Source organism: Myodes glareolus, chromosome 18, assembly GCF_982192425.1.
Source record: "Myodes glareolus chromosome 18, mMyoGla1.1, whole genome shotgun sequence".
Classification (NCBI taxonomy): domain Eukaryota; kingdom Metazoa; phylum Chordata; class Mammalia; order Rodentia; family Cricetidae; genus Myodes; species Myodes glareolus.
In genome coordinates, this window is record NC_142043.1 from 67,526,353 (window position 1) to 67,544,376 (window position 18,024).

The window sequence follows — 18,024 nt, forward strand, 5'->3', positions numbered from 1 at the left end:
CACTCCCGATCCCCCTGCAGCCAGGGTTGCCGGTCTGTGGCGAGGCAGAGCCATTTAGGAAAGCTGAGCGGCGCGACCTTGGGTCAGGCTGGGCCGCTCACCGGTTGACCTTGCGGGGGAGGGGGTGGCTCTACTTTCTACCCAGCGGCGCCGCGGACCATGGGGTCTCGGGTGGTGCCCACGTGCCGCGACTCGCCAGGCTTCCTCAGCTCTACGACCCCGGCATAGCAGCCTCACCCGCTCTGGCCGCCCTCAGGGCGGACACTACTCTGCGCCGGGCGGGCGGGGCGGGCGCGATTCCCGAACGCCGACTGCGCTGCGCACGCGCGCCGGCCCCCGCGGGCCCGCGCTCCTGACGCAGCTGACGCCGCGCGCCCAAAATGGCGGCGCGGTCGTCGTCGGGGAGGGCGGCGATAGAGGGGGCGGTGGCGGTGGCGACGGCAGCCGTGAGTGCGGCGCGGGGCCTGGTTCGGGGGCAATGAGGTTGGCCCGCAGCGGAGCCGTGTAGGCGACACCCAGACCCTCCTCCCCGCCTCCGCCGAGCCGGGGGCGCGCGCGCGCGCGGCCGTCCGCCGCAGCCTTCCCTCTCCCTCTCTCTCTCCCGACTCCGAGGCCCCCGCACGGCTCCCCACCAGGGCCCGGAGGATGATGAAGCTCAAGTCGAACCAGACCCGCACCTACGACGGCGACGGCTACAAAAAGAGGGCCGCGTGCCTGTGCTTCCGCAGCGAGAGCGAGGAGGAGGTGAGGCCGGGACGGGGGGTCCGGGAGTGTGGGGCGCGGCCCGGAGGGCTCCGGTCGCGGGACTGAGGCAGGGGGATGGCACTCTGCGACGGCCGCCGTTCCTCCCCGCCGCCCCGGGCAGCCGTGCTGACCCGGGAAGGGCGACTCGGCGCTTGGCAGCTCCGCACACGTGCACGAGGCGCAGGCCGGCCTTTGTGGCGGAGCCCAGGGCCGCCGGGGCAGGTTTGGGGCTGGCCGAGGAGCTGCGGCTGCCGGCGGCGGGCGGGAGGGCGAGCCCTGGCGGGGACAGAAGATCCTGGGCGCCGTGCACCAGCCAGAGCCAGCCGTTTGAGGCCAACGTTGAGCTGTGAGGCCGGATGGTGGAGTCCGAAAAGAAAGGACACTGGATACAATTTTTTTTGTGTGTGTGTGTATCGAAAAATTTCACAGACATTAAATGCTATATTTATTAAGATCTTTATCCTGACAGTTTTCTGTTGTGCCGTATAGGATAATCTGTAAGATACACTCGGAAAATAGAAAATTTTAGAGTCTGTTTCTTTTTGCTTAAGGAACCTAAAAAAAAAAAAAAATCTCAGCTTCACAAAGCCGTTTCTGTGGTGATGAAGGGAATTCCGAAAAGGCGCATGTTTTGTAAATCCACAAAGAATAGCTGCTTCGGGAATTCGTCGAATGCCTGTGGGAACACATTTCTGTCGTGTGCATGGTGAAATGGCAGTTAGCTTGGAAACAGTGAAGGACAGTGAAAATGAGTGTTTGACCCCGACCGTCCGCGGTGGGCTGTGGTGGCCAGGCTGCCATATAGCGCAGCCTGTTGAAGTGGGGGAAGGAACTCGACCCGTTAGTTTTGAAAAGCCGTGATGAAACAGACGACTGGATGGCCAGGAGTCCCTGTCCAGAGATGTTTAGGAGGAGGGAATTTAAATGACGGCCCGAAGAAAAGCAGTGAAAGCGTTCATTGTACTGTTGAGGGATTGCTGGGGATGTCTTCAGCAGCAGAGTTCGGAAATGTATACTTTGTTACTTTGCGTTTATTACAAAGGTCCTCGAGGGAGGCGTTGTCAGCGGACTCCTGACAATGATGAGCGGGTTTTAGAATCCGTTCTTAAGTAAAGTAAAACCGTCATTCATGAGGACTGTTCTAGAGGCTTTGTTCTCTGTGTTATCACATGGGAAGTCAGATGGGATCTGGGGGGGGGGGGGCTGTTGACTGGAGGGACAGCTAATTAGCATAATAGCATGCCTCACTACAGTGCCATGGTTAAGCCTGTACCCCAGTTACAGTAGAAGGTTGTGTAATTTAGTCACATGAGTGCGGCAAGACTTTGTTTTAAAAAGATCGTCCTAGAGGTAGAAAATGTGAGTATTTTGGATAAATACTGGAAACTTAAGATCCTAAGCAAAGGAACAACCGAGTTTTACTTTTTGGTTGAAAGTTTTATGATGGTCGACAGCAGCTTTGATGTACATGCGTGTTTGCGTGTTTTGGCCACCCTTGGCCTTGTGCGGGTCAGACCAGGCGTAGGACCTGATTTGTAGGAGCTTAAAGTTTTAAACTGTTAAGAGAAGCTTTAAATCATTTGCTTGATGGTGGAGTTTCCTTTATTGAATTTCTTTTTGCACGTTGGTTGGTTAATGAACAGAACATTCGTGTGAATCTTGAATTATTGATTCCGTGGGTGCCGTCGTCATAGTCTGGTAAGAACAATGTTAATGGACACAGGCTGGTTAGAGACTTGTTCTGAAACAGACAGGCTTTCAACATAGAGCCCACTAAGGGGCAGCCTTCAGTGGTTATCTGTCTCTTCCCAGAGGGGTTTCTGATAGTCTCATAGTTCAGAGGGATTTTAGACCACAAAATAATCTCTAAGGTACTGTTTAACTCTCAGATTATATAATTGTGTTGGAAGGGAAGTGATTTGTTAGTTCCAGGGAAGCTTTTATGTTCTCAGTAGATGTGCCAGAGACTGGAAGTGTTAGCTGCCACCATTGTGGGGAAAGTGAAATTCACACTTACAAGGGCATTCAGCCCAATTTTATTTTTTTAATTGGCACTAATGGCTTTCATCAAGAGAATTGTTAACATTATTTTTGCACAGTGCAACAGTAATGTAAATGTAAACAAGACCTTGAGGTTTTTTTTTCCCTTTTTGTTTTTTGAGACAGAGTTTCTCTGTAGCTTTGTAGCCTGTCCCAGAACTTGCTCTGTAGATCAAGCTGGCCTTGAACTCACAGAGATCTGCCTGTCGCTGCTTCCCAGAGTTCTGGGATTAATCCACTACCAACTACCCAACAATTTTTATTTTTTATTTTTTTAAATACTGCCTTGATATTATTTAAAGATTTATTTATTTATTATATATACAGTATTCTGCCTGCATATATCCCTATAAGTCAGAAGAGGGTACCATATCTCATTTTAGATAGTTGTGAGCCACCATATGGTTGCTGGGAATCAAACTCAGGACCTCTGGAAGAACAACCAGTGCTCTTAACCTCTGAGCCATCAACCCCCGGTGATTTTAAATGTAATTAGCCAATGTCAAAAAAAAATACATACAGTGTGAAGAAAGAGATTAAAACATTCAGAAATAATTGACCAAAATCACTCAGCCCCAGGAAGCTGTAGTCACAGGCCCAGCAGTAAGAGCAGCAGAAAGGGATCCAGGTCATAACGGGAGTGTACTTAGCAGTCATTGAGCACACTGAAGGTGAGGTTGTCTATACAGTAATGGGAGAGATGGGTGGGAGAGAGCTTAGAGCTGGCGGGGGGGGGGGCGGTGGGGAGTGCAGAAGGGGTTGAGAATTAGAAAAAACTACCCAGTAGCATCTTGCTGGTGAGTTTTCTTCTAAACTTTTGACTGTTTTTCTTGTTGATAAATTGAAATTAATAGGAAAAAGCCCCCTGCTTATGGATAACATTTCTGTAAACGGGTATTTGGTATAGCTGACATAGTTATTGCAATGTTGTACCCTGAATGGTTACCGTACTCAGCAGTTGGTTCCCAGCCCTGGGCTCCCTGGAGGTGAATTGTGTGCTTAGTCTGTGTTTGCTTAGGCTTGTCATTCTTGTCTTTGTGGAGGTTTTCAGGGTGAAACACCCATGCAAAATGATTGCTCTGTGTGTGTGTGTGTGTGTGTGTGTGTGAGAGAGAGAGAGAGAGAGAGAGAGAGAGCAAGCCTTCCAGTTACCTTAGAGAGACTGCAAATGCATATCATGAGGAAGTCACTGCTTAGTTAAGTGCACAGGCGAACTGGGAAGGACTGAACAGCTACAGTAGGATTTTGCACATAGATATCTGCTAGTAAGTTTTCGGATTTTTCATCCCATTTAGAGCGAGACCTAAGAGTAGGTCATTCATTATGTGGATGGCATAGGAGACAAAATCAGCTGTAATTCAGTACTTCTTTTTGTTTGCTTTGGTTTTAGATGCATTAGGCTGGCCTTGAACTCCTGATCTTCCTGCCTCCATTTAAGTGTTGGGAATATATACCAGCTGAAACACTTAAGCTATTTCTTCTTCTCTTTTTCCCCTTCAGTGCTGAAGTTTGAAGTCAGAGCCCCTTGCAGGCTATGCAAGTGCTCTACCATTAAGTCACATCCACAACCTACAGTTTTGTTTTTATGGTGAAATCTTGGCTCTACAAAGATTAGCAAATAAATATACTTTTCAGTTTTTTGAATTGATTGGGTGATGCAGTTCATCTTTATCATATTTGACTTTGACTCTTAGAGCCCTCCCAGAGGGATTGCTCTTCTTCCTCTGCTCCTCTTTTCTGGAATCTCCGTGGATGACTTGTTTGTGCTCTGTACCCTTAGTAGGAGGACTGAGGAGTGTGGCCCTGGCTCCTCAAGCAGTTGAAATCTCTCAGAATGAACAGTGATGGATACTGACCTGAGAAAGATCAGCCATGCAGAGTGCGTACCAGGTAACGTTCCAGTGCCTGAGAGTCGGCTGCTATCACCTAAAGGTTTGCAGTAGCCCAGCTTAGTGAGCCTTTTTATTTATTTCTTTTTGGTCTTTGAGACAGGGTTTCCCAATTGCTATAGAACCAGTCCTGGAGCCAGGTGGTGGTGGCGCCTGCCTTTAATCCCAGCACTTGGAAGGCAGAGGCAGGCGGATCTCTGTGAATTCAAGGCCAGCCTGGTCTACAAGAGCTAGTTCCAGGACAGGCTCCAAAGCTACAGAGAAACCCTGTTTCAAAAAACCAAAAAAAAAAAAAAAAAACCACTCCCGGAACTAGCTCTTGTAGACCATGTTGGTCTACAAGACCAACACAGAGATTCACAGAGATCCACCTTCCTCTTAATCCCGAGTACTGGGATTAAAGGTGTGCGCCACAATTGCCTGTTTTTTGAGGAAGGATTTCTCTTCTGCTAAGCAGGTCAGGCTAGCTGGTCTCCACCGCTGTCTGACTGTGGGGGTGCTAGGATTGCAGATGGATGCCGTTATCTGACTTTTGTGAGTTGAGGGATGACTGGCAGCTCAAGCACTTTATCATCTGTTTTCTAAAAGACGGATTACCACCTAATGGCTTTCTGTGGTAAGGTGCTAGGTTTGCCTGTTGGTGTTTTCTCAGACCCTTGAGCTCACTGAGTCAATGGGGATGGACTGACTCTGGAGATCTCAGTGGATAAAGACTCTGGTGGCCTGAGTGTTTGTCTCTGAAGTCCCTCAGAGGAACAGGTAGAGGACGTCACTGCAGACCACACCTGCCAGCAAGCTCTAGAGAGGCAGGAAAGCACTGGTGCAGTCCCTGGGCAATAACCTGACAGAGGCTTCAGCACATCTCAGCCTGGTGGGGAGTCCTGGCTCTGGGCATCTCGACTGTTACCGAGCAGTACAGTCTTCTAAGGTAGAGTGGGGTATTTCTGCTCTTCATTTCTCTAAATTGATTATGGTGGCTTACATCTAATTCCCCGCCATCCCAGGGTGTGGGCACCGTACAAGAATTTTTATTTATTTATTTTTTTCTCGTGTCTCAAATATATTGTGTAAGGAGGCTTCTAACTCACTGCATAGGCCTGGAAGGTCTTGTACTCTCATTCCTCCCCCAAGTACTGGGATTACGGGCACTAACCACCATAAACAGCTGCTGCTTTTTTTCTTCCTTCCTTCCTTCCTTCCTTCCTTCCTTCCTTCCTTCCTTCCTTCCTTCCTTTATTTTTTGGTTTTTCAAGACAGGGTTTCTCTGTGTAGCCCTGGAACTCACTTTGTAGACCAGGCTGGCCTTGAACTCACAGAGATCCACCTGCCTCTGTCTCTTGAGTGCTGGGATTAAAGATGTGCACCACCACTTTTAAAACTACTCCTTGCCTTAACCCTACTTCCTGCTTTTAAATGATTCTTATTTGTCAATCACAGGTTACACATTTTCTGTTTCTTCATTTCCTGGTGCAGGCGAGAAGGGTCTGTCTTTAAGACACTCCTACTTGTTTTATCACTTTCTTTCTTCAGTGTGTGTGTACATGTGTGTAGCTACACTGTGGAGGCCAGAGGTCAGCCTGTCGTTCTCATTTGTTATCCATCTTATACTTTTAAGGCAGGGCCTCTTACTAGCCCGGAGCTCACTGATGAAGTGAGCCCCAGCCCCACCTGTCTCCACTTCCTCAATGCCAGGATTATAAGCATGTACACTCTGTTCTCTATTAAAGAAAACATGGGCTCTGGGTATTGAACTCAGGTCCTTATGGTTGCTCAGCAAGTGTTTTACCAGTTCAGCTAACTCCCCAGGTGCGCATGCACACGCACTCACACATGTGTGGGTATGTGCAGGTATGTGTAGATGTATATACACACACATAATTCATGTGTATGTTGTGTGTGTTTAAGACAGGGTCTTGATGTGTAGTCCAGGCCTTAGCCTCTCTAGGCTAAAATTACAGGAGTACATTACTATGCCCAGCTTAAAATGTATTTTTTGAGAACTCTGCTATGGATTACTTTCTGTGACCACTCATAAAGATAATCCTTCCTGTGTCTGTCCTTTCCTGTGTACTACAGGGATGCTCTCTCTCTCTCTCCCCTGCATTCCTACAGTCATGTTCCCTCTCTTTCCTCCTCCATCCCTCCCTCCCTCGTCCTTGTCTCCTGCACTCCTACAGTGATGCTCTCTCTCTCCTACACCATCACTTTTCTTTTTGGGGAGGTGGGGTTGAGACAGGGTCTCACTGTATAGCACTAACTGGCCTGGAACTCTCTATTTAGAGCAGATTGACCCTAAACTCAGGGATCCTCCTCCTTCTGTCTCCTCAGTACTAGGATTAAAGGCGTGCGCCTCCATGCCTGACCACCATAGCTTTTCTGTCTCACTTCATCATTCTCAGAGAAAAGACTATTCTGTTAAGAAAAGTAAAGGTGCTGGAGAGATGACTCAACAGTTAGAGCACTGGCTGCTCCTCTAGAGCACCTGGGTTCAGTTCTCAGCTCACAGCCTTCTGTCCCTCCAGCTCTGGAATCTGGCTCCATCTTCTGACTTCTGCGGGTGTACGTCACACACATAAAAATAAAATGAGTCTTGCTGGGTGGCGGTTGCTCACACCTTTAATCCCAGCACTTGGGAGACAGAAGCAGGTGGATCTCTGTGAGTCGAGGCCAGCCTGGCCTACAAAGAGCTCTAGGAATGTTACATAGACAAACCCTGTTTTGTAAAACCAAAAATAAATGTAAATGAGTAGACTAAAATAAAATGATTCTTAAAAACCAGGAAAAAAAGTAACATATCTCCTGAGATGTCCACTTCTCCCCGTTGTGGCAAACTCCCTCAGTAATCATGTCCCCTCTTCTCTACCATCCTCTCCTGGACTCTCCAGGCAGGTGATTTTTCTCTAACATTTATTCTGGCGGAGTCCTAAATGTTTTCAGTGCCAGTGACCAATCTGAAGTCCTCATGTTACTTGTTTTTTTTTTTTTTTTTTGGTCCTTTTGGAGACAGGTTTGTGTAGCGTAGCTTATGCTGGCCTGGAGCTCAACGTTGTAGCTGAAAATGATTTTGAATCTACCACACCTAGCTTCCCTCCCTTCTGTATGAACCAACCTTCCTTTCTTTTTTCTTTCCTTCTTTTTTTTTTTTTTTTTTGTTGTTGTTTTTCTGTTTTGTTTTTTGAGACAAGGTTTCTCTGCAGCTTTGGAACCTGTCCTGGAACTAGCTCTTACAGAGCAGACTGGCTTGTTTTCGTTTTTGCTTTTTGAGACAGGGTTTCTTGGTGTTAATAGCCCTGGTTATTCTGGAAATCATTCTGTTGACCAGGCTGTCTTTGAACTCCCTGTCTCTGCTGGGATTTAAGGCATGTGCCACCACCGCCCAGCTGCTTTGAAATTTTTCTTCGCCATACTTCTGTGGCATCTCTCTTCCGTGGCCCTTCTTCTGGATTCCTTCGGCTTTCTGACTTGGTTGCAGTGTGTGAGTGATAGTTTGGAACCGCCTCTACTAAGCAGTTGGGGCTTCACACTGATTACATTCAGAAGCCTATTTTTAGCTCTGAGCTCTCCTGAAATCAAGACTAATGGCCAGCAATCTACTCCATAGTTCCATTTGGGAACCTGATAGACATCTCAAGTTTCAGATGCTGGAATGATTCTGCTTTGTTTCTTTATTTCTTTATTTTTGACAAGGAGTTTCAACTGCATAGTCCAGGTTATTTTTGGAACCTGTGATCCTCCTGCTTCAACCTCCCAAGTGTTCGGATTATAGACATGCCTAATGAGCCCTGCTTGTGTGTGTGTATGTGAGAGAGAGACAGAGAGAGACAGAGAGGGGGGCAGGTGGTGTGTGAGAGAGAGCGCAAGAGCAAGCGTAGGTGGGTTGGAAATTGGACTCAGGCCTCATGCATGCTGGCTAAGCATTCAGTTTTCCACCTATAATATACCCCAGCCTTCAAACTGAGATTTTTATTCCATTCTCAAAATCTCTAAAACAGCCAGCTACAAAAACCTGCCTCTCCTGTAGCAATATCAGACTCCGTACACTGAGGAAAAGAAGTCTCTTCTTTCTGTTAGTCTCCTTCTTCTTGCTGTGTAGTTCAGGTTGGAGACCTTGGGGTCACCCTTGGCTTTTCCTGTTTCTTCCTCTAATCTGGCTGGAATCCTACTGCAGCCATATCTCTCTAGCCTAGTCTTCTTTTGCTTCTCTCCTGGATGGTGGCCATGACTTCTTAATTGGTCTCCCTGCTTGTGCCTTTCTACCTACCATATTGTTCTCCATCCCTGTTCTCTCTTCTAAACCCAAAGTCAGATCGTGTCCCTTGCAGAGCAAGTCTGGCCCTGCTCTGGAGCTACCATCATCTGTCTCTTCCTCCTGCCTCTTTGCTGTTCCTGTTTCCCAGTTATCTGGCCTCAGTGCTCTTTCTCTTCCATGTTGCCTGCTAGGCTCATTCTTCATGCTTAATCCTTTGCTTAGTCATCAGACCATCTTTATGTAACATATTAAATCTGACATGGTGGCACACGCCTTTAGTCTCAGCACTTGGGAGGCAGAGGCAGATGGATGTCTGTGAGCTCAAGATGAGCCTAGTCTACCAAGTGAGTTCTGGGACAGCCAGGGCTACACAGAGAAACCCTGTCTTGAAAAATGAAAAAAAGCAGCATATTAAAGTGTAGTACTGGCCTGTCGTCATTGCGAGGCTCTGGTGCTGCTTTTGTCTTGTCAGCATACAGCACCATGAAATACAATGAGTATTTGTGATTGCCACTTACTCTAGAGTGCAAAGTGCTCCTTAGGATAGAGACATTGTCTTTTTATTTATTTACCGACTTTAACAATTGCTTCTCTATCCTGTGTACTCAGAAAGAGAGATGCTGAGTGCTGTTTGTTAAGTCTGTGACTGAATGGGTGAGCCCTGGGCAGTCAGTCTCTGCGTCCACTACAGTGTATGTGGATGGGTGAGCCCTGGGCATTCAGTCTCTGCATCCACTACAGTGTATGTGGATGGGTGAGCCCTGGGCAGTCAGTCTCTGCATCCACTACTGTGTATGTGGATGGGTGAGCCCTGGGCAGTCAGTCTCTGCATCAGCTACTGTGTAATGGAAGAATTAATAACCAACACTCACAAAATGCTAGTATTTGTAGGAATGCACTAATAAGCGTATTCTGAGAAATCTCCTTCCCATAAGTCCAGATTCTTAGTGAAAGGGTGTTTGATAGTGTTGAGTGTCAACCCAGTGGAGTTTATGTTTCTTATATTGTAAATTTGGGGGGGTAGAGAAGAAATTTAAAAAATTATTTTTGTTATTTTTAGTTACACATTTGTGTGCAGGTTTGTGAGTATTGGTGCTCGCAGAGGATAGAGGAGGCAGCAGCTCCCTCTGGAGTTTCAGGTCATCGTAAGCTGTCTGCCAAATCAAACTTGGGTCTTCCAAAAGAGCAGTACATGCCCGTAACAGCTCAGCCATCTCTCTAGCCCCTGGAGGGAGGTTTTGAGACAGTACCTTGCTCTGTAACCTCACCTGTCCTCAGACTCACGAAGCCTAGGCTGGCCTTGCACCTGTCAATCCTCCTGCCTCAGCCTCCTGAGTGCTGGAATTTCAGCATGATAATCTTCTGGAAGAACACACAGGATTTCTTTAGACATTGAAGTGTAGCATCGGGAAGGATCTGTGTGGGGTGATTGACATATCTATCATATGCTAGACCTCAAGCCCAGTGGTGTAGTACCCGAGGCCAGAGGATTTTCTTTCTGCTGACATCCTAGATCTTTTTTTTGTTTTTTGTTTTGTTTTTGAGACAGGGTTTCTCTGTGTAGCCCTAGCTGTTCTGGAACTTGATCTGTAGACCAGGCTAGCCTCTAACTCAGAGATCCGCCTACCTCTACCTCCTGAGTACAGGAATTAAAGGTGTGCGCCACCATTGCCTGGTGTATCCAGATTTTTTTTAGTAATATTTTGTTCCAGCTCTGTCCTGGAATCTTTTTTGCCAGTATATAAATAGATAGTTACATAAACTGAAATCATGGAGTCAGTAATGTTTAGTTACCTGATAGTGATTCAGAGCCAACAATGTATGTCAAATTTATGGGGTTTTTTTGTTTGTTTTTTATTTTGTTTTGTTTTTTGAGACAGGGTTTCTCTGTAGTCCTGGCACACTTGCTCTGTAGACCAGACTGGCCTCAAGACTGGCAGAGATCCTCCTGCCTGCACCATCACCACCCAGCTGTATATCAAATTTGGAACCTGAAGTTATTCTGAAGTTAATAATGAGACTGAAGTTGACAAGATATTGTCAGATTTTTTTTCCTATGGTCATCATTCTCTTCCCTCTCCCTTCCTACCTTCTTATTAGACAGGGTCTGACATGTATGCTGGTCTCACACCTGTGAACTCGGCAGCTTCCTACTGCTCTCCTCAGAGCTGGGCTCACAGGTGCTCACTGTCAGGCCACGCCCTTTCTTTTATTCTTTTTGAGGTCAAGGTTGTTGCTCAAGTGAGTATGGTGGCTGGAGGTTGGTACTGGGGATCCTCCTCTCCTGCTTTTTTATTTAATTATTTGTGTGATTGTTTTACTTGCATTCTGTGTATGCACTACAGAATTCCGAGGAGGGTGCCATTCCCTGGAACTGGAACCAGGGATGCTCGTGCATCACCATGTGGGTGCTGAGAACTGAACTCAGATCCCCCTCAAATCTCTCCAGCCTCGTTTTATTTTGTTTGCTTAAATATATTTTTTCTTGGGCTGGAGAGATAGCTTAGTTACTGAGAGCTTCTGCTGTCAGTAACTAAGGCCTCGTTTCCAGCACCCACAGAGGCTCACAACTGCCTTTATGTACCATTCAGTCCCAGGGACTCTGACGCCTTTCCCAGCCTTCAAGGGCACCTGCCTGTGGTGGTGCACATGCACACACAGAGAAGACCTTTCTTACTTTGCTTTGTTTCTGAGACGTGGTTTCTCTGTGTAGCCCTGGCTCTCCTGGAACTCGCTCTGTAGACCAGGCTGACCTTGAACTCAGAGATCCGCCTGCTTCTGCCTCCTGAGTGACCAGGCCCAGCAAAAGAATTTTTTTTTTCTTTTTTCAAGACAAGGTTTCTCTGTATAGCTTTGTAGCTTCTCCTGGAACTTGCTCTATAGACGAGGCTGGCCTCGAACTCACAGAGATCCACCTGCTTCTGCTACCTAAGTCCTGGGATTAAAGACATACACCACTACCACCTGTCAAAAAATTTTTAAAAATACCTACATTGCCCTTTTTTTTTAAAAAAAGATTTATTTATTTTACACACACATGCACGCGCGCGTGCGCACGCGCGCGCACACACACACACACACACACTGTTCTGTCTGCATGTATGCCTACAGGCCAGAAGAAGGCACCGGATCTCATTACAGATGATTGTGAACCACCATGTGGTTGCTGGGAATTGAATTCAGGACCTCAGGACCTCTTGAAGAGCAGCCAGTGCTCTTAACCACTGAGCTATTTCTCCAGCCCATATACACACACACACGTGTGTGTGTGTGTGTGTGTGTGTGTGTGTGTGTGTGTGTGTGTTTTGGGTGGGGGCATATACATGCACATCAGGACAACTTTTAGGAGTCAACTCTCTGATGTGGGATTCCCCTCTGTATGCTGTGAGTAGCATTGTTTAATAAAGAAATTGCTTTGGACCTATAGCAGGACAGAACAGAGGTAGGTGAAGAAAACTAAACTGAATGCTGGGAGAAAGAAGGCAGAGTCAGGAGAAGCCATGTAGCCACCTGGGACAGACGGCAACTTGCCGAAACTTTGCTGGTAGACCACAACCTCGTGGTGATGCATAGATTAATGAAGATGGGCTAATTTAAGATATGAATTAGCCAGAAATACACTTAAGCTATAGGCCAAACAGTATTGTAAATAATATATAGTTTCTGTGTGATTATTTCGGGAGTCTGGGCAGCTGGGAAATGAATAAGCAGCCTCCAACCACGGCTCTCCTTCCATGATGTGGATCCTAGAGATTGAACTCAGGTTGTCAGCCTTGTTGGTAGCAAATCCCATTATCCACTGAGCTATTTTCCAGCCCAAGAAGCAGTTAGTTTTTATGACATGCTTTTTGTGTGTGACTTAATGTGAACTCTGGCCATGGTGCTCACCCTCTCAAGTTTATGTGGCTATTAAATGCTTTCATTTGCTGCTGCTTTGCCAAGATGACTCAGTTGCTGGACTCATTCAGCCGCCATTAACTTGAGGGGACCAAACCTGGCTCAGGGCTTGTGTATGTACTACAGTGGTTGGCGTTGCTTTCTTTCCCAGAGGTTTTTTGGTATATATAGTCTGCCTTCAATAGCGAGGTGAGGTGGCGCATGTATGCAGGCACTTGGGAGGTAGAAACAGGAGGATCAGGGATTCTGACTCACCCTAGGCTATCCATATTAGACCCTGTCTCAGAAAGCAAAAACCAGACTAAAACATAAGAAGATGAAACATTCAGATTTTATTCATAAGTTAAGAAAATAGTTCACGGGGCTAGAGAGATGGCTCAGTGGTTAAGAGCATTGCCTGCTCTTCCAAAGGTCCTGAGTTCAATTCCCAGCAACCACATGGTGGCTCACAACCATCTGTAATGAGGTCTGGTGCCCTCTTCTGGCCTGCAGGCATACACACAGACAGAATACTGTATACATAATAAATAAATAATTTTTTTTTTTTACAAAAATAGTTCAGAAAGATTCTCGGTACAACGACTTTATCTCTCAGCTGGGCATGGTGGTGCACGCCTTTAATCCCAGCAGAGGCAGAGGCAGGAGGATCTGAGATGAAGGCCAGCCTGTAGATCAGAAACCATTCCTAAGATGCTGATTGTGGACTCCCTGCTCCCCATTCTTTCACGGTCTTTGAAGAATTTTGCTGGGATTTTGATGGGCAATGTGTTGAATCTGTTAATTTTTTTTTATTTTTAAAAGTCATGTATACACCTCGTCTTCTACATAGCAAGTGTTTTAAGATTCTTTTTTTTTTAAATAATTACTTATTTGTTTGTTTGTATAATATCCTGCCTGCATGTATGCCTGCATACCAGAGAGGGCACCAGATCTCATTATGGATGGTTATGAGCCACCATGTGGTTACTGGGAACTAAACTCAGAACCTCTGGAAGAGCAGCCAGTGCTCCTAACCTCTGAGCCATCTCTCCAGCCCAAGATTCTTATTATTTACAGTGATCCTCGTGGATGCTAGAGGGATGCTCAGTGGTTTCAGAGCATGCTCTGTTCTTGCAGAGGACTGGATTTGGATCCCAGCACTCAAGGCAGCTCTCAGCTGCCTGTAACTCCAGCTCCAGGGCATGCGACATGCTTCTGAACCCGGACACCCAGTTCTTGTGCCATCCCTTCCCCCCCCCCATATACATATGGATGCCTTGAGAAAAGGTTGGGTAGCTATGATGGCAGTGTGTATTGAATGATTGAGTTTGAAAACATAAAATCAAAACATAGAATGTTGTTCTGTGGGTAATTTTAGATATGTCTGTGGCTGTGCAGAGAGGGACATTTATGAAGTCTAGTATCTCTGGCCAACCCATTCTTCAGAGTGCCCTTCTATTTTGGAGAAAGCCCATTTGTGAAGTGAAGGAAGACAGGCCCACCCTTTGGCTTGATCGTAGATGGGCTGGCCAGTAGCTAACTCCCTCTTTTATGTGTACATGTAGATGTGGACAGAGGTCCACTGTGCTGTGCTGGGAGCCTGCGTCCAGGACAGGCTGAGCCCAGATTGAGGCTTACAGTACACCTCATCCTCCATACTTGATATTCAGTGTCTCTTTTAGAAATGTCCTAAAGACTGAGTATGCAGACTCTAGACCATGAAAATGGAAATTCAGAGAGTGATTAGTTTTGGAGACAAGATGGAACTTGGAATTTTATCATGGCAGACTGAAGTAGTGATGTTAGTTAAGGCAGTAGTGGATGTGAGAGAAGCTGGAGTTCGCTGGGGGCTTTAGAGAAGTGGAGAGCTAACAGTGCACGAGGAAGGTAGAACAGGGATCGTGGGGGAGAGAGGAGAGACGCAAGGATGGTTTGGTTGACTCACCTGAGGGCTGGGGAGTCCTCAGTGCTGTCTACACTGGGGAATGAGGAGTCCTCAGTGCTGTCTACACTGGGGGAATGAGGAGTCCTCAGTGCTGTCTACACTGGGGAATGAGGAGTCCTCAGTGCTGTCTACACTGGGGGAATGGGGAGTCCTCAGTGCTGTCTACACTGGGGGAGCAGGGAGTCCACAGTTCTGTCTACACTGGGGGAATGGGGAGTCCACAGTTCTGTCTACACTGGGGGAACGGGGAGTCCTCAGTGCTATCTCCGCTCTGGGGGCACAGAAAGCCAGTTAGCTGATTAGTCTGTGAAGCTTAACACCTCAGCAGTCCTATTCTGGAGCTCCCCAAACCATGACTGGTATTGAGTGTACTTAGGGAAGCTACAGAAGCTGGAGTTGGATGCCTGTGAGTTCTTAGGAGGAGAAAGCAGAGACTCTGCTGCAGGTTTCCTGGGACTTCTTCCTGTCTGGGCTGCCCTTCAAAGGTCTTTTGGACTCAGGTAGTCATCTTCTGATGCTGCCCACCCCCAGAGGTGTGTCTCCTGGGTGATTCTGAGTCCTTCCAAGATGATGGTACTAGCCAGATGCAGCGGCGCACACCTTTGATTTCAGCTTGTGTGCAGGAGCTAGAGAGGGAGGGGGAGCTCTAGAGATGTCCCCAGAGATTGGGAACTTTTGAACTTGATGTGAGAGCCAGAGTTGGGTGTTGAGTAAGAAGTTTCTCTCTCTCTCTCTCTCTCTCTCTCTCTCTCTCTCTCTCTCTCTCTCTCAAGACAAGGTGTTATTATGTAATCCTGGCTGGCCTTGAACTCAGAGACCTGTCTCTTGCCTCTCAAGTGCTGGGATTGAGGTTCATGGTACCACATCTTGGGAGTTCGTTTTGTCTGTGAAACGGAGCTCAGAGCTAAGTTCTTAATTTCTGAAATTCTGAGAGTCTCAATGAAGAGAGAAAAGTGTCAGTGCTGGGACAAACTGTCCAGAGTGCTTTAGGGACAAATGCTGGACTAGAGGTTTGGAATGGCAGGAAGGCAATGTGATTGTGACAGGCGGTCACTCAGCTGTAGATTCCACAGACATTGATAGGTACGGCATGTACTTAGAGATCTTCAGTTTCAACTCTACCACCAAAGGGAAAATTCCAATTCTACCTACACAAGATGGGTTTCACTGTGGTCTAGGAGAAGAAAGGAAGATTTTTTTGACAACTCATGGGTGTAAGCCTTAAATAGCTTATTATTTTTCCACATATAGACATGAGAACGCACAGACACCAAGAGTATTTGGCTGCTCGTAACTGGGAACAATCTATATGCCCTCCAGGGAGGACTGCTAACTGTACTTTTTTTTTTTAAATTGATTTTTATTGAGCTCGACATTTTTCTCTGTTCTCCTCCTTGCCTCTCCCCTCCCCCCTTCAATCCTCCCCTAAGGTCCCCATGCTCCCAATTTACTCAGGAGATCTTGTCTTTTTCTACTTCCCATGTAGATTAGATCCATGTATGACTCTCTTAGGGTCCTCTGTGTTGTCTAAGTTCTCTGGGATTGTGGTTGGCAGGCTGGTTTTCTTTGCTTTATATTTAAAAACCACTTATGAGTGAGTACATGTGATAATTGTCTTTCTGGGTCTGGGTTACCTCACTCAAAATAATGTTTTCTAGCTCCACCCATTTTCCTGCAAAATTCAAGATGTTGTTATTTTTTTCTGCTGTGTAGTACCCCATTGTGTAAATGTACCACATTTTCCTTATCCATTCTTTGGTCGAGGGGCATTTAGGTTGTTTCCAGGTTCTGGCTATGACAAACAAAGCTGCTATGAACGTAGTTGAGCACATATCCTTGTGGCACGATTGAGCATCTTTTGGATATATACCCAAAAATGGTATTATTGGGTCTTGAGGAAGGTTGTTTCCTAATTTTCTGAGAAATCGCCACACTGACATCCAAAGGGGCTGGCTGTACCAGCTTGCATTCCCACCAGCAATGCAGAAGTGTTCGAAAGGGAAGATTTATTGGTGCTGTATCATGTACTTTGACAGGGCTTTCTTTCTGGAGGAGGGCAGATGGAGCTTAGACAGTCTCAAACTCTTTGTCAGCCTGGAGGTGGCTTTAGCTATGACTTGTCCATCCACCTCAGGGAAAAACGGGAGCTGAAACCAAGAAGGAAGCCCAACTCTGTGGTGCATAAGGCAGTACATGCTTTTCATTTAGGCAAATCCACAAAAGGAACTGAATAAGTAAAATGGAAAGGCTTGAACAAAAGTATATTTCTAAAATGGACTCAGATACCCAACCTCTGCTGCCGTCACCATAGCAGCAGCTGATCACGAATCTTGGCATCAGTGCATGTGTGCTGTGGGCAGGAGCTCAGTTTGTCAGAAACATGGCTATTTTGGGCAAGTTTCAAAACAGGACTGAAGCCCACTTTACTATTAGTTTTCCACTACAAAGATGTTTCACAGCTGTTAGACAAATTATTTTTATTAACATTTTTATTTTATGTGTATATCTGTGTACCATGTGTGCGCCTGGTACCCTTGAGGACCCGAAGAGGGTGTCAGACCCTCTGGAACCATAGTTACAAACAGTTGTGAGCCACAATGTGAGTGCTGGGAACCAAACCCTGGTCCTTTGCAAGAGCAGCAAGTGCTCTTCCCTTCTGAGCTGTGTTCTCTAAGCCCGCTTTTTGTTTCTGAGACAGGGTCTAACAATGCAGCACTCTGTCGTAGAACTCACTATGCCAGGCTGACCTTGAAGCCTCTGCTCCTGGGTTACTGTCTCAGATAATATCCTCTTAGGAGTCACCAGACTGTGACATACTTGTGTTCTAAAATGTTTCTTGCCCTTTGTGGCATTGTGTGGTCCCTCTTTCATCAGGTCCATGCCATTCAGTCTCCAAGTTAATGTCCTCCAATGCATATGAAGGACATTCCTTTTCTCAGTCGGTAGATTTGTTTGACATTGTGAATGATTTATGGGTATGTTTATGATGTCTCAGTACATGTAATAAACATTTTTTCAGTTTAAATTTTGTTTGTGTTTTTAATGGCTTTGTGCTCATTACACAGGTAAATAATCTGATTTACAGGGCTATAGAGATGGCAAACAGTTAAGAGCACTGGTTGCTCTTTCAGAGGATCTGGGTTTGGTTCCCAGCACCCACATGGAAACTTACAGCTACCTAGAATGCCTGTCCTTTTCTGGCCTCCAGGGGCATCAGGCACACATATAGTATACAAATATAAATGTAGGCAAAATACCCATATACATAAAATAAAATGTTT

The 18,024-nt window shown here is 46.4% G+C and overlaps 1 protein-coding gene across 1 annotated transcript in view; it reads left to right on the forward strand.

Moving 5' to 3' along the window:
- The first annotated feature begins 387 nt into the window (after positions 1 to 387).
- Nudt3 (nudix hydrolase 3) overlaps positions 388 to 18,024 on the forward strand; it is a 54,203-nt gene continuing 36,566 nt past the window's right edge. Inside the window, exon 1 of the mRNA XM_085679907.2 lies at positions 388 to 744. Within this exon, the coding sequence (XP_085536033.1) occupies positions 646 to 744 (99 nt within the window). The 5' untranslated portion in view covers positions 388 to 645. The remainder of the gene's footprint in view (positions 745 to 18,024) is intronic.